At 40.5% G+C, this 17,322-nt stretch overlaps 1 protein-coding gene across 2 annotated transcripts in view; it reads left to right on the plus strand.

The window, feature by feature from the left end:
* The window catches only part of LOC126199062 (uncharacterized), a 165,182-nt gene that overhangs the window by 81,838 nt on the left and 66,022 nt on the right, over positions 1–17,322 (plus strand). For both annotated transcript variants that reach the window (XM_049935773.1, XM_049935774.1), the window contains exons 5-6: positions 4,918–5,323; positions 14,754–14,798. In XM_049935773.1, coding sequence (XP_049791730.1) covers positions 4,918–5,323; positions 14,754–14,798 — 451 coding nt within the window. The remainder of the gene's footprint in view (positions 1–4,917; positions 5,324–14,753; positions 14,799–17,322) is intronic.

The following is a 17,322-nucleotide window of genomic DNA, read 5'->3' on the forward strand; positions in this document are numbered from 1 at the left end:
GTTTGCCATGTGATGGAACGTATGACTCATGCTCGGCTGGTATGGTGGCTTGAGTATCACAATTTACTGACGAACGCACAGTGTGGATTTCCAGCGTGCCGTTCTGCAGTTGACATTTTTTGTTACTTTGTCCACCCGTGTCATGAATGGTTTTCTGCGGAACTCCCAGACTGTGGCCATATTTTTTTTTGATTTGGAGAAGGCCTACGACACCTACTGGAGAACTGGTATCGTCCGTACTCTTTACACACGGCACTTCTGTGGCCGCCTGCCCTGTTTCCTTCAGGAATTTTTAAAAGACCAAGTTTTCAAAGGGTTTGTGGGCTCTGCCTTGTTGGACACCTTTATCTGGGAAAATGGTGTGCCTCAGGGTTCTGTCCTGAGTGTCATTCTCATTGCTATAGCTATTAACCCTATAATGGCCTGTCTTCTGCCGTGCATCTCTGGCTCACTTTTTGTTGACGATTTTGCCATCTAAAGCCGTTCTCCATGGACCTGTCTCTTTGAGCGACATCTTCAGCGATGTCTTGATTGTCTGTACTCCTGTAGCATCGACAGTGGCTTTCATTTTTCCACTGGCAAAACCGTGTATGAATTTCTGGCTGCGCAAATTGTTTCTCCCACCATCTTTACATTTTGGGCCTGTTGCCCTTTCGTTCATTGAAACTGCGAAATTCCTGGGGCTCATTCTCGATAGGAAACACTCTTGGTCCTCCCATGTGTCTTACCTGGCAGACGGCTGTAAGTGGTTCCTCAATGTCCTACGTGCCCTCAATGGTACTTCCTGGGGTGTCGATCAAACCACACTCCTCTGTTTGTACTGGTCCTTTGTCTGTTCAAAACTATACTGTGTGTTCTTTGTTTTATGCCCTCTGCACGTCCATCCCTCTGACGCCGTTCTGCACGTCCATACCTCTCACGCCGTCTCAGCACTATCCACCATTGTGGCATCCATTTGGCCACGGGTGCCTTGTACACCAGCCAAGTTGAGAGTCTGTATGCTGAAGCTGCTGAATGACCACTGTCCTACCACTGTGACTTTCCCCTCAGCCAGTATGCATACCATTTGTCTGCTATGCGTGGCCACCCATCCTATGCGACCTCCTCTGAAGACTCCTTTGATCGCCAGCATGGGGCGCATCCCTCTCTTCTGTTACCACCTGGAGTCCGCTTTCAGCACTTGCTACAGTGGCTTAATTTCACACATTCTGCAACTTTCCCGATGGGTGTGAACCCTTCACCACCTAGGCTTTGCGAAGTGTTTCACGTTAACTTTGGCCTTCATTTACTTCCTAAGGACACTACCCCAGCCTAGGTCTATCGCCTTCAGTTTCATGACCTTCGCATGGAACTTAGCAATAGTGCCTTTGTATACACTGATGGCACACGGACTGACTGTGGGGTCGGGTGTGCCTTCGTCATTGGCACCCATGTCTTTCGATATTGGCTTCCAGCACACTGCTCAGTATTTACAGCCAAGCATTTTGCCTTGTATCAGGCCACAGAGTACATCTGGCAATACAGCCTTTTCAGGTGTGTCCTCTGCTCAGACTCACTCAGCACTCTTCAGAGTCTATGTGCACTGTACACTGCCCATCCCTTAGTGCAGTGGGTCCAGGAAAACTGTCTCTTGCTCACTCTTTGTGGAGCAAGTGTTATGTTTCTGTTGGTTCCTAGTCATGTTGGTCGGCCAGGAAACAAGGCTGCTGACACTTCTGCCAAGGCTGCAGTCCTTGTACCTCAGCCCGTGAGTTCTTCCATTCCCTCCGATGATCTCTGAGTTGCCATCTATCAAGAAGTGGTGTCCTTTTGGTATCGCCAATGGACCTCCCTTCACGGGAATAAGCTCCGGCTTATTAAGCCTCTCCCAACAGCTTGGACGACCTCCTCTTGGACCTCCCACCAGAAGGAAGTCATGTTAACTAGGCTGTGTATTGTGTACTGCCTTTTTAGCTAACATCATTTGATAAGTGGCGCCACCCCACCACTTTGTACACATTGCGCCCAAGTTGTAACTGTCCACCACTTCCTGGTGGAATACCTATTTTTTAACCATTTATGTTCCCACTTGGGTTTGCCATCTGAGTTATCAGCTGATTTAGCAAATGATGTGCGGGCTGTCAACCGTGTTTTACTTTTTACCTACCAAAGCAATATGGCAAAAGCCATTAAATTTTTAGTTTTGGACCTCTGTTTCTGTATGGTGTCATTTTTAGCCCATTTCCATGTGCCTTTTTGTAGTTGTCTTCTATTATGCCCATTAGGACTGACGTATAACCATTTTTTGATTCCTCTCTGTCTTCGTGTTCTACAGTTTTGTCTTGGGCGTGTATGACCCCAGTTGTTGTTGTTGTTGTTGTTGTTGTTGTTGTTGTTTTTCTGCCCTAAAGCAAAGCAAAACAAAACCAAACAGTGGGTACAAAACCTGATGTTAGAAATCTGCTTCTTCAACAGTGCAGATTTTATTAAACAAAAATTATGCAAAAATAAATAGCAGAAGGTTCTCCTAGAAATACACAGAATGAAAAACTCAAGGAGGTGGTGGAAGTTTAAAAATTCACAGGTTTTCCAGGAGAACACTATTTGTGGCTTTGACTGGGAAGCACTTGAATACGAGCCACACTCTCGGTGCATCCATATGCTGTTAGTTTGTTCACTGAAAACACAACTATCGGTTCAACAGTGAATTAGACAGTACCACATTAGGCAGACAGGGAAGTCTGTGTGCTAACCAAATATCAATGTTAGGAATCAACAAAGCCCAAAGCACAGTCCAAGAGAGAAGTACGCAGACAAGGTCTTTATAAATAACTACACTGGAGAGTTTGCTCTGAACTTCTTGCTGCGACAGGTAAGATTGTAGCAGTGTATGACAGCCCTTCACTCTGACATGATTGTTATGCCATGTGACCCACTGCTGGGGGTTTATCCTCCCACTCTGCAACTAGTGTCCCTGCAGGACATAGGCATAATTATGTCGATTAAAGCATCATTGCATTCAGTGTGATTAAAAGATCCCTCCCCCTTCCAGCCACCCCCCATCCACCTGCTCTTGAATTGGCCCATAGGGCACAGGGGAGGGTAGGATGAGGTGGGCATGGTCCCCTGTGAAGGCTAGGGTATGGCTTTGGATGTTCTGGTGGTAGGAGAGCTGCTCCTGGGCAACCAGCACCAGGTGGCAGCTTTTCTGGATGATGTGTGTCACATCATGTGCACCAAAATGTGGCTGTCCATTGTGAAAAGTGTGGCTTCTTCTTCTTCTTCTTCTTCTTCTTCTTGTACTGATGGAGGCGGCACCTGATTTAACAAGGAATGATGAAGGCATCTGAGCAATAGTTTCACGGGGCCTTGATCATGGATTGGTGTTACCTAATAGGATAAAAAGGAAAGTCAGTAGTCGTGAGTGTCAATAGTTTTTCTTCGCCATTTTAAAATTTCACACATCATTAGGCTACACCATTAGAGGCAGGATAGAGTGGAGGTAGAACTGCTAAAAACCAACAAATGCAAACTGCGAGCCAGTACCAATGACAAGAGCTTACGGAGTGTCTTCAGTAGCAAAATCAATGGCTAGGGCCTTAGTTATATTCTGTTGTGGTCTGTTGGATTTTGATGACATGAGGGATTTGTAGTCTAGGAGTAGCATCAGGGGCTAGTAATCACAATGAATGGGTTACAGATTAGATTCCAGCCACTGCTTAAATTTTGAATAAAAATCATCAACTATAGTCACCACTGGCGTCTGGTATAAGGAATCACCCTTGTTCTACAAACAGCCATGTCAAATAGGGTGGAAGAGTGGCCAGAGGCTTGGTGTACATTCTTGTCTCTGGGACAGGAAACTGCCCTTAAAAGATGGAAGAATCATCAATGACCAACACCCTGAGGATGTAGAAGGTATTGACAACTACTGCATTAGATACAGTGTTTATCCACTGGACTTGTGGCTCGTAATTGGGGCAAAAAACTAATGATGATCTCTCCATGGGCAAAAGGTTACAGACTAGTCTCCCATTGAGATACTTTAGAGGGGACTGCCGGAAGTGTGACCTTAACCAATGAAAGAGTGACATTCTGAGTCATAGCATGTAATGTCACAATTCTGAAAGCATTACGAAAGCAAGAAAATGGAAAAAGAGAATACAGTCTCCATTTAGATATAATGTGGGTAAGTAAAGTGAAGGAGAAAGATAAGGATTTGTGGCCAGACAGATAGAGGGTAATGTCAACATAAGCAGACATTAGTATAACAGGAGTAGGATTCATAATGAAGGAGAAGGTAGCTCAAGAAAGAGTTACACTGGACAATTCAGTGATTGGATTTTCTCATCAGAATTGACAGCAAAGCAAAAACACCAAAAGCAATAATTTAAGTATATATGCTGATGTCACATCATTTTCCCTAGCTCTAAATTCTGTCAATTTGTCAGTTCTCCTCTCCTCTCCTCCTCTCGTCAAGTCTCTTTCCTTATATTCCATGCTCTGCACTCTTATATACTGTACTTCCTTACCCTGCCTTCTTTCCCTCCTCCTGTTCCAAGGTGGAACAGTGATAAGTCACTGGACTCAAATTTGGGAGGATTTATTCTCGACTATTGCTCTGGTGGTAAAGACTTTATGATCTGCAGAACATTGTTTAACATCCCTTTCCATCTCTCATTTCCATTCATGCCTTTCTTTCCTGCCCACTTACTACTCTGTCTTTTGCTCCTGATCCCTCATGTACATGGCTGTCTTACATTCCTATTTTCTTGACTTTTCGCTGTTACAAAGTACATGTAGTCATTTCTCTGCAACATTGGTCAAGCATTTTCTATAGGTATTCTGGTGTTTGTGTTTGTATGTTCTTCCTTGACAATTTTATATTTAATTAAATTAAGACTATTAGAATTCTATGGTTTTTTTAATTATTTGCAGGGTGATGAAAAAAAGAACAATTCGGGTTTTCATTTCAATACAGAAAACTTACTGTTCAATACAACTTTGAATAATAAATGTTCTGCTGGTCAGACAAATCATAAACCCAAGGAGCAAGGAAATATCAATGCAACAGACTTACCAACTCAGGACACAGGATTCCCCTATGCAACTATGTGTATTGATCGGGAGACTGCAAATAATTCTGAAATTATGAACAGTACGTTCTCAGTTGTGGACGGGACTGTGACTCGTAGCATTAGTCGGCATAGTGGTCGTACTGCTTCGTGTGAGAGTGGATTGGATGAAGATCAGCTCAGCAGTGCTTCTGACAGCAGTTACTCTTCTGCTAGCAAGCCCATGAATGTGGGTGATGTCCAGATAATAGCGCATATCCAGGAAGAAAGTGAGTTATCTCTTTTCACTATTTGTTTCTCAATTAATGGCTGCCAAATTTAACATTACAACTGCTCATAACAGTCATTTTCAAAGTTTGTTACACATACAAAGTTGAATGGCACACAGTGACCAGCTGTCTGTAATATATTTACTAAACTTTTGCGTAATTATTTTATAGTTAGAAGTTGGCGCAGTTTCCCATATTGAACTAATCCTATCAGCCACAATGATTTCAGCCACAGTGATTTATTCTTGTAAGATTCTCATCATTGCTTGTTTTGTGCAGACCACCTCAGTTTCAATATCATCAGAAATATTGATTCCAAGAAACGATGAATGTGGTATTCTCATTCTAACTTATGTAGTGTTTTTAACATAGAAGAAATCTGAATGACCTATTTTAATAACTCACTTGCTATCTTATCATTCACATATCGGACACATCAGGAATCGTTAGTTAATTAGAATTAAGAAAATGAGAATTTACATGAACATAAATAAATTACTAACCCTCTATGGAACAGAAACGAACCCACTACCAGTTGTAACAGAAACAATGAAAATGAGCTGTGCAAACAAATGACTGATGCAAATCCGTAGCGTTAATACTCTGTGCTTGTTTCCACCACTTGAGATATACCTTAAATTTGAATAAATCTTTTATTCTGTAGCTATAGTATTCATTTTGATACAGATTTTTAACAAATTAGTCATTGTGAAAATTTTGATAGGTTTCAGAAGAATGTGAATTTTTGGAAGGACGGGGTGTTTGTAACATCTATTAACAATTTACATGATGTCACATTAACTCCCAATTTGTGAAATTCACCAAAATTAGAAAAAGTAACAATCCTTTCACAGACATTTACAAAGTTCAATTGAGATAACAAATGCGCAAAAGAATTGTTATCCCACCTGTAACTGATGATCTTGTGCATTTGAGAATGAGTGTAGAAACTTCTTTGACATCTGTCCCTTACAATTACGGTATTATTCTTTCACTAGTTTTGACATTAGTGGCTCATGCTTTCAACCCCCCCTTCCCTCGCTTCACCCAGCACCGAGGCCAGGGCAATATCATTTTCCTGTGACAGTATGATTATTGGAGAATTAACCTTGCAGTGGCCGTAGGTATGTGCATAGCAGGATCAACTACCTCCTCACTGAAAGTTTACCTTTTTTGATTTCAAGAAATGTGAAAAAAATAAAATTCATTGCTCTGTACAGTTATACTGATCACTAACTGCCTTGGGCATAACAGAGATAGTTTAAATCTGCAATAACTCTTGTAGTCCGTAGTGGAAATTCTCTTAACAAATTTTATTAGATAGAAAAAGGTATCATCCAACATCTGCATATTGTCATAGTCATCAGAGTCCAATCGCCTTTTGCAGTTTTGTTCACAAAATTATTGTTGAATAGATTGTAAGGCCTGGGCTGATTGTGATGGCCACTTATTTTCTGTTGGATAAACAGATAACAAGACTGTTATATCTGCCTATTATTTCTTATGCTGAGAAACACTCATTTTGGTGCCTTAGTCGGTTCTGCTTTTCATGTATGTAATGGGTATCAGTTCTGGAAATGGAACCTGCTTTCCTCTGACAGCTCTAGTTTTTGAGGTAGAGCATTGATACCTTATTAAATATATTCTGCTCAAACTAGTGGTCACCCAAAAGTTTTGTGTGAAATTGTATTACTTAAATCAATTTAATAGAGGGAAACATTCCACGTGGGAAAAATATATCTAAAAACAAAGATGATGTGACTTATCGAACGAAAGCGCTGGCAGGTCGATAGACACACAAACAAACACAAACACACACACACAAAATTCAAGCTTTCGCAACAAACTGTTGCCTCATCAGGAAAGAGGGAAGGAGAGGGAAAGACGAAAGGATGTGGGTTTTAAGGGAGAGGGTAAGGAGTCATTCCAATCCCGGGAGCGGAAAGACTTACCTTAGGGGGGAAAAAGGACGGGTATACACTGGGGCACACACACACACATATCCATCCACACATATACAGACACAAGCAGACATATTTAAAGACAAAGAGTTTGGGCAGAGATGTCAGTCGAGGCAGAAGTGAAGAGGCAAAGATGATGTTGAATGACAGGTGAGGTATGAGTGGCGGCAACTTGAAATTAGCGGACATTGAGGCCTGGTGGGTAACGGGAAGAGAGGATATATTGAAGAGCAAGTTCCCATCTCCGGAGTTCGGATAGGTTGGTGTTGGTGGGAAGTATCCAGATAACCCGGACGGTGTAACACTGTGCCAAGATGTGCTGGCCGTGCACCAAGGCATGTTTAGCCACAGGGTGATCCTCATTACCAACAAACTCTGTCTGCCTGTGTCCATTCATGCGAATGGACAGTTTGTTGCTGGTCATTCCCACATAGAATGCATCACAGTGTAGGCAGGTCAGTTGGTAAATCACGTGGGTGCTTTCACATGTGGCTCTGCCTTTGATCGTGTACACCTTCCGGGTTACAGGACTGGAGTAGGTGGTGGTGGGAGGGTGCATGGGACAGGTTTTACACCTAACCTTCGTAACCTGTTAGTTCATCCCTATGAAATCCCCCAAACCACCTTCCCTACCCTCTGGCTCCTATCCTTGTAACCGCCCCCGGTGTAAAACCTGTCCCATGCACCCTCCCACCAACATCTACTCCAGTCCTGTAACCCGGAAGGTGTACACGATCAAAGGCAGAGCCACATGTGAAAGCACCCACGTGATTTACCAACTGACCTGCCTACACTGTGATGCATTCTATGTGGGAATGACCAGCAACAAACTGTCCATTCGCATGAATGGACACAGGCAGACAGTGTTTGTTGGTAATGAGGATCACCCTGTGGCTAAACATGCCTTGGTGCACGGCCAGCACATCTTGGCACAGTGTTACACCGTCCGGGTTATCTGGATACTTCCCACCAACACCAACCTATCCGAACTCCGGAGATGGGAACTTGCTCTTCAATATATCCTCTCTTCCCGTTACCCACCAGGCCTCAATGTCCGCTAATTTCAAGTTGCCGCCACTCATACCTCACCTGTCATTCAACATCATCTTTGCCTCTTCACTTCCGCCTCGACTGACATCTCTGCCCAAACTCTTTGTCTTTAAATATGTCTGCTTGTGAGATGTCTGCTTGTGTCTGTATATGTGTGGATGGATATGTGTGTGTGTGCGAGTGTATACCCATTCTTTTTTCCCCCTAAGGTAAGTCTTTCTGCTCCCGGGATTGAAATGACTCCTTACCCTCTCCCTTAAAACCCACATCCTTTCGTCTTTCCCTCTCCTTCCCTCTTTCCTGATGAGGCAACAGTTTGTTGCGAAAGCTTGAATTTTGTGTGTGTGTGTGTGTGTGTGTGTGTGTGTCTATCAACCTGCCAGCGCTTTCGTTCGGTAAGTCACATCATCTTTGTTTTTAGATATATTGTATTACTTAAAAATGATTAATGATGATACATTCAATATGGTACTGTTACAATAAACACATACTAATTACACTATGCTAAAACAGGTTAGTACTAGCTAAAATCATAATTACATATTATTAATTAGGAAGTAAGTCAAAAAGCAGCACTTAAGAATTATAGTAAAGAAATTTATAGCAATAATGGAAATTCCTGGCTGAAGGAGTACATAAAATAAGTGAAAGAGAGCCACTCACCTATAGCAGATCGATGAGTGAATCACAAAAACACGTAACAGAAAACAGCATTTACACTATCTATAGAGTAATAGCTCTCTTTCTAGCACAAGTACACTCATTATCACACACGGACAACCAAGACTCAAGTCTTGCTGTGCCCACAGGAGTTTGTGTTTGGGTGTCTGTGTGGTTTTGTGTGTGCGAATGTGTGTACTTGTGCTAGAAAAAGAGCTACTGCTTGAAAGCCTGTGTGAGTGATGTTTTCTGGTAAGTGTATCTGTGCTCTATGCTTCGATCTGCTATAGGTAAGTGGTTGCCTTTCCCTTATTTTATGTAGTAAATAAATTTAATTTGATGTCTGGATCTTCAAAACATTTTGGATCTGTATATTCTGAATATGGTATTAGACATTTTTCCATCAGCTCACAGAAATCTCAGATCTATGAATTCCTTTGATGACCTGTTCCTGGACGTTTGTGATGGATACTCCAACAGTAGTTTGCCATCATGTATGTATCCCACTGTCCACGGTATTGTTCTTGCAGTATTCTTATCTCCTGGTGAAAATGCTCATTCTGCATCAAAAGAATCCAGAAATCAGTCCAAATGATTGCAGGGAGTACTAAGGTTTCAGCCCAGCCAAGTGTACGAAAGGCAGTGATCATATTGTATAGAAGTTCGTAATGGTTAGCTGTAATAGTTCCTAAGAAAATTTTTCGCTCCTATAGAGAATGACAACCATGCATCAGCCTCAGTGTTGTTCACTGAGTCTTAAAACTGCTGATCTCTTATGAATTCTCAGATTTGTGGTCTATCAAATATACCTGCATTTATTTTCTACATATCGGAACAGAAAGTTTTCTACATACATAGCCGAAACAGGCTCCATTTTTCTTCAACTCCTTGGATTGTTTCATTAAACAAAGTTTTATGTGCAGTAGTGGCATTGCACCCATGTCTCTCCCTTCCTCCCCAAAGACCGTGCTTTCTCTAGGAGGCAACTGTTTTCTTTCACCCATCATTTGCTTTCCTGTCCAGAAGGCAGATGAGGCATGGATGCTGGGTGCACTCGTCTTGCTGTCCTGGAAGAAAATTCACCACTTTCAAATCAACCAAACGATCCACTGGTGATTATGATATGATCCATTGGTGATTATTATATGAGATTTTATGTGGGGCTATGGTTATTGTAGTGTGGTTTTTATTCACAGCAGTGGAATAACCAGCTGGGATAGTCTTGTATAGGTTCCTGTTATGTAGAAGTACCCAGTTGAGGCTGTAGTTGTAGCTATCTATAAATAATCTCCATTCGCTTGGTTCTGTTGTCTTACAGCCAGTTTTGTTAGCAATACTTGCATGTTATTACAAAATCAAATTAGTTCTTTTCAAAAAGGAATGGCAAGAAATCTTTTTAGGGCTTTTGATACTGTGAGCTTTGTACTCAGTAACACATTATGAAGGTTCTTTGCTCAGCCATAGTATGCTTTTCATCGCCTGTTTTTTTCTTCTTCTTCTTCTTCTTCTTCTTCTTCTTCTTCCTGTTCTCTAGAGACAGGTAAACGTGGGAACAGGTACCTCCTGAATGTGGAACAGTGACTCTGGTCAAGTCTTCATTGACATCTATCCACTTCAACTGGTTATTTCCATTGATAACCTTGACCTCCACTGAACAAAAATAAGTCATCACTATGGTTTCTCTGTTCTTCTCGTATGTAAAGTTAATGCACTTTCATTTACTGATTGAGTACTGTTGAAAATGTTCTATTCATGTCTCACACACAAACTAAAGTGCCCAAACCTCATGATCTCAGTTTTACTTTGAAGTAGGCTAAATACTTTACAGTAAATATTTTACAAAGTCAGTCACATGTTTTCTTTACTGAATAAATGTTTAATCCTCACAAACAAAACACATCAGAATGATTCACACATTTTGTATATGGCGAATCCTTTTCAGTGCCTGTGAAAGAGAAGAAATCAGAACAGTTAAATACAACATACAAAACAACACAGATGTTCTTGAGTGAAGTAAATTAATTAGGTAGGTGATAAGAGAATTTAATTTTTAAGTGTACTTTTAGAAAGGGCTCAAAATATGCTGTAAAAATATTTATCACACTTTACACAAGGATTGGAATTTAAATAGTGGCAACTCTTTATTCACAACTGATACCAAAGAGTTACATGTTTGCACCTGTTACTGTCCTTCAAAGTAGCCACCAGCATTGTGTAGAACCCGTTGCCAGCGATGTGGAAGGCGTAGTATACTGTTAACAGAGTCTGTTCTGTTGATGGTGCGACTGGAGTGGTCTGCTGCCTGTTGAATCTCTGAGACAGTTCTGAAACGAAAGCCACTAAGTGGTTCCTTCATCTTCGGACTCAAATCAAAGTCACAAGGACTTAAGTCTGGGGAGTATGGTGGATGGCACAGTACTTACCAGTCCCATCGACCGAACAGAGCAGCCACAGCTTGCACTGTATGCTCCTACGCATTGTCGTGCAAAATGATGGGTGGGTTGTGCAAAAAGTGTCACTGCTTCTTTCGCAAAGCTGGTCACAGGTGATGCTCCAAAAATGAACAGTAATACTGTGGATTGACGGTCTTCCGTGGAGGACATAATGCGTTAGGATAACACCGTCAGTCACACATGAGAATCACCATAATTTTAGACCGCTCCATTTGCACCATCAACAGAACAGTCTCATCTAACGGTATACTACACCTTCCACATTGCTGGCAATGGGTTCTACAAAATGCTGGTGACTACTTTGAAGGACAGTAACAGGTGCAAACATGTAACTCTTCTGTATCAGTTGTGAATAAGTAGTTGCCACTATTTAAGGTCCAACCCTTGTAAAGGTGTTAAGGATCAGGTTGATTAAAATAGGCTCTTGCAGATCACTCATTCCACAAGCAACTATACTTTATAGAATATGATGAATATCTCAAATGAAATCAATTGTTCATTGTACAAAGTTCTTGTACCATCTTTCAGCTAAACCCATATAATGAGATACCAGTGACATCACAGGTTTATTGTACGAAGCTCTGATACAGTATTCACAAAGTTGTTCCTGTCATCTTTTGGCTAAATATGTACCTTCATTTGTAATGTAATGAAATTAGGCAACTATCTTAAAAATTTATGTGCATGGCAAAAAGTAATCATAAAAGGAATGCATGTAATCATGTCATCACTAAACTATAGCTGTTAAAATCAGTAGCAGTGCCAAAATACCCAGAATATGGTAAAAAATTATATGCACCATGAAGAAACTGGTAATTTGTTCCTCATTGCTGTTTAGCTCTACTTATTGTCAAAGATTGCCAACAGAATTCTAGAAGTTAATCCTGTTATACACTCTCATTACTTACAATGTAATTGGATGGATAAAAAAATCTACTCCCAAAGTAGCAGCAGGAGAACACGCATGTATAAAGGTACTGAAATTCACAAGCTTCAGAGCCACAGGTTCCTTCTGACAGAAGGGTTGAAGGGGAAGGAAGAGGCTGAAGGAGAAAGGACTGGTGAAGTTTAGAAAATGGGGAGAGTTCAGAAATGTCACCCAGAATACCGGGTCAGAGAAGACTTGACTTAAGAATGGGATGGAAGGAAAGACATTGTTGGGGAATGCACTAGATGAGATTTGAAAATCCGAGAGCTTTAAAGTGGAAGATAAGATGGTACACAAGACAGAGATTACTGATAAAACATCATGCATGCGTAAATAAGAGCCGAAAGCTAAGTGCATTTTATGTGGGAGAGGTGGGTGGCAGGAAAAAGTAGACAGCTCAGAAAATAAAAGCTATAGAAAAGTAGAAGGCAGTAAAGAAAGGAATAGTTACTAAGAAGAAATGCTGTCTGTTGTCAGCATACACCCTCTCTTTGTCTGTGCCCATTCATCCTAACTGATAAGTTGGTGGTAGTCGCAGTCTACAGACAGTGTTTTTCACTGTCCTGAAAATTGAAAAAAAACTGTGATTCTGTCAGTAAGGATGTGCTTACATAATTTTAAAGAATAGTGTATTTCAGTGTCTGGTACATCTACAAACACTGAAATTTTATTACTTGTTCCTGCAATTTATGCAAAAGACTGTTCTAAATTATGAAACCATGTCCTCATAATTATTTCTCAGTAACTGAAACTTGGACCAGTCCTTCCTCATAGCCAGAAATAATCATCTCCTATTTGTTTTTCACAGAGTTGCAAAACACTTGGTTATGTTTATCTACGCTCCCTTCCCATTCATAAAAAACACACTTCAGTCATCCATTCCATGACTAAACATTCTTTTAATTTCAGCTGCCCTTCTGTCTTAGTCCACTAACATACAGAAGAATTAAATAAAATTGCTGTTTCCTTTTAACACACACCTCCATCTCTCGCTGGCTTCTTGGACTTCCAGTTGTCTGTCCCTTGCTTCCAGATTTCTCTGATACTAGATGTATCAGACCAATTTCCTTGAGCAAGGCTCATGACTTCTTTAGAAGATAGTTTTACATTTTGTATGCAATAAAAAAATTTAAAAATGCAGTTTACTGAAATAATTATAAACAGAAAAATCACGTGAATTCTGTTAGTCATGTACGTATTGGAGACCGTTGCATCTGAACTGGAGAGACTGGAAACTGAGTTTGTAGGGAAGACCAAAATTATCAGACAGAACAGTGAAAAAGAACTTGCAGCCCTACTGGTATTTGTTACGTTGCATACTGTACCCTACATAAGAAGGGACAGCATGATAAAATGTTAAAACGCGAAGGAATAATTTTCATGACTCTGAAAGAAGCTGTAGCTGCTAAAAAATTTTAAAAAACAGAGATTGGAATAAATCCAACAAATAATTGAGAAATTGGGGTGAATATGCTACTCTGAGATGAAGATGTTGGCACAGGAGAGGAATCATGGTGGGCTGCATTAAACGAGATGGAAGAATGGTGGCTCCCTCCAAAAAGACATTTTGTTTAAAAATAGCCAACTTGTGGTTGGATATTCATAGAGGGTCACACTAAACCCCCCCTCCCCTCCCCTCCCCTCTCCCCCCCTCCCCTCCCCTCCCCCCCCCCCCCCTCACTCCCACGCCACAACCATGTATCTTGACGGCAATGTTTTCCCCTTGATAGGTCATGGTTGTAAAAATCAATGTAAAATGTTGATTCAACCACCTATTTACAGTATTAAAAAACTAAAGGGAATTGCATGTGTTGTCCTGAGTATTTCAGTGTGAAGGTAACAGCCGTATTTGTGCATGGCCTATGTATCTTCCTGAAAGCCACATCTCACAGGCAAACATGTAAGTCTGCGGGATGTGGCCTTCAGGAAGATACATGGGCTGTGCGCACAAGTGGCTGTCATTGTGATGCTGCCAAATATCCCAAATATCCAGGACATGTGCCATGTGGATGTACATGTTAAGACGACATGGCTTTAAGGAAAGTAGCAGAGTCTTGTTCATTTTAATAGATCAGTGTGAGAGTTTCTTATAACATAATTCTGATGATGAAGACTTGACCATCGAAAGACAGAAATTGTGTTTTTTTTACACTGTCAATAGGTAGCTGAGCTGAAATTTTAAGCTTGTTGCTCCTATTTTGGCAATTAATAAGTTGACACTCCCTAAAAGTTTCAAATACTTCTAATATTCACAGCAGACTCCCATTTTGAAAATTACACACTTTCTGCAAATGCCTTACATATGATGAGTCGTAATATTCATTCATATGTCATACTTGTTTAGTAGTAGATCTAACTTCTAATTTTGTACGTTGCAGGTCTGAAACAAGCAAATTCAACTCCTGTGAGAGGATATGTAAATGGTAAGTTTGTGCCGTTGATTTTTTAAATTGAAACAAGTTTACTTATTTGCAGTGTAGTTTCCTTCAGTCCCATTCACTTCGACTATTTTTTTCTCTTTTTTTTTCAGTGAGGAATTTCTTTCCATGAAGTTTTTATACTTGTAATCTGCAACATACCTACCCATTCCAGTAACCAAATTATTTTTTCACACCACATTTCTTGACACTCTTTCACAGTCGTACAAAAAAAATGCAATTTTTTGAGATCTTTTGTGCAGTGCATGAAGTAACCTACATAATTTCGTGATGGAGAATATACGTACGAAAATGACTAAATATGGCACTTCTGCTTTGCAGACATATAAATCAACATGATGCCAGCGCAGTTTGCTTCTCTGTCAGTCCAGCACAAGACATGCGTCCCCAGCCAAACATCACTGTTGTCACATATGATGAATAGAATAATATTCATTGATTTTGCTATCACCCGGGTTATCGTTTAACCTGACCTAGAGGTCAAATTAGGCTGAAGATGAGGTTATCATCAATAAACTTCGTTCACAAAATAGTAAAAGTACCAATGAATAAATACTAAAATAAACATTCTTAATGTTGTTTTTTACTACCAGTAACACACTTGCATAATATCATGTGTCCTGTACTGTGTGTTGCTTATAGTTGAAAATATTGATCTATGTGCTTGTGAAGTTTAAGTCCCATGTTTAGTGATACATGTATTTATACTCACATACTACGAAAGTGTACAGTGTAATTTATGGGCTGCATTAAAGATCTATTCACAAAACATGTCACTTACGGCACTATTTGCTGTGCGAAAGTACCGAGAAATGTGGTGCCATTGGATAAAACTGTTACCTCTATTCCAAGTGAAACCAGGTAGAAGACTGCTTCATTGTTGTGGCACTTTCTGGTGATGTAGTCAGCCAAACGAGGCTGATACAGATCCATGTAAGTCCATCATTCATCCCAAGGATGATGATGATGATTATGAACTCTTAATGCTGAAATGGCAAAGAGTCTGTTATATATACCTGGAATGACAGATCTCATTAGTGTGTATATTCTGAATAGATATGAATGCTTTCAGAATTTAGTGGAAAATCAATGTTCCATGCCAACAGTAAATGTTAATATTGACAAATTTGTGCTGTTGTCCTGTAGGCTGTTTGTCTTCCGTGTTCAAATATAGTCAAAGTGGCTGTTTTCACATGTTAATGAATTGTTGACTGATTGGTGGCATAATCTCTCTGAAGAGAATTTGAAGTTGTGACAGTGCTTTCTTTTGACAGACTTTAAACAGTGTATAGTTGCAGCAATTATTTTTCACTAATTGATTAAATTTAATATGTTTAACATAAATGTGATGAATGATATCAATAAACATAATGTAACTGGTAGCTATATTTACATTCTCAGCATAACACTGAGAAGCAATTAAATAATTGTATCAAGGGAAAATTCAATGGAGAAAACAAGTAAATTATGGCAATAAGGGTAGTTGCAACTCACCGTTCAGCTGAGATGCTGAGTCGCAGATAGGCACAACAAAAAGACTCTCAAACAGAGCTTTCAGCCAAACAGGCCTAGGGTCAGAGTGACCTGCCCTTCCTTTTCAACCTTTCCCAATCTACCTCACCCTTCCCTGAGAAAGCTACAGTTTACATCGTGTGACACCAGGGCCAGAAAGCAGCATTTTGCACCACCAAGGACAGTCATTTAATTTTGTATGAAAATTGGACATAATCAGTTGTGTTCTGCCTTGCAGCAGTTCCAGGCATTGTACTTTGCGTCTTCTTGCCTTGCGCTCTCCTCTTGAGTTTCATGTTAAGTTTCCTCCTCGACAACCTTTGTGTGTTAGTATCTTCTTTCTCTCCCTCTTCCTCTCTTTCCCATTATCGTCCCTACCATTCCTTGCTGCAATGTCGCCTACCAATTTTTCTTTCTTTTTATTATGGTGTCAGAGGTTTCTATTCACCCCCATCTCTTCTGAACATCTCATTCCCAACTTAAATGCTCTAGTTTCCTTCATACCCACATTTCTAGTGCCTATCACCTTTTCTCCTCAGCTTTTTGCAGTGTCCAGGTATCTTTATAAAGCATTTGGCCAATATTTTCCTTGAGTCTTCATTCAGTGGCCCACAGCATTCAGTGGCCCACAGCAATTTCCTGTTTCTGATTAATGCTACCACGGCTGTTGCCATTCTCATTCTTTTGCAACCTGTTCTGGTTGTTGATTTAGGCCTTCTCTAAATTTCTGCCAGCATTTTGGTTTTTGCCATTCATTATTTATTTTTGGCAATAATTTATATGATTTGCTGGTTATGTCTTCCATAGCTTCAGTAAGCATTTTCTTGGATTCTACCATCACCACCCTTTTGCCTACTACACACACTCCTCACATTCCAGCCATGGTCTGTCCTATGATCCCTTCTAAGTAGATGTTAAACAATGTAAGTGAAAGCCAACATTTTGGCTAAATCATATTTCTATGTTCTCATCTAGTTGTCCACCAATTCTGACTTGG

The sequence above is a fragment of the Schistocerca nitens genome, chromosome 8 (assembly GCF_023898315.1).
Source record: "Schistocerca nitens isolate TAMUIC-IGC-003100 chromosome 8, iqSchNite1.1, whole genome shotgun sequence".
NCBI lineage: Eukaryota > Metazoa > Arthropoda > Insecta > Orthoptera > Acrididae > Schistocerca > Schistocerca nitens.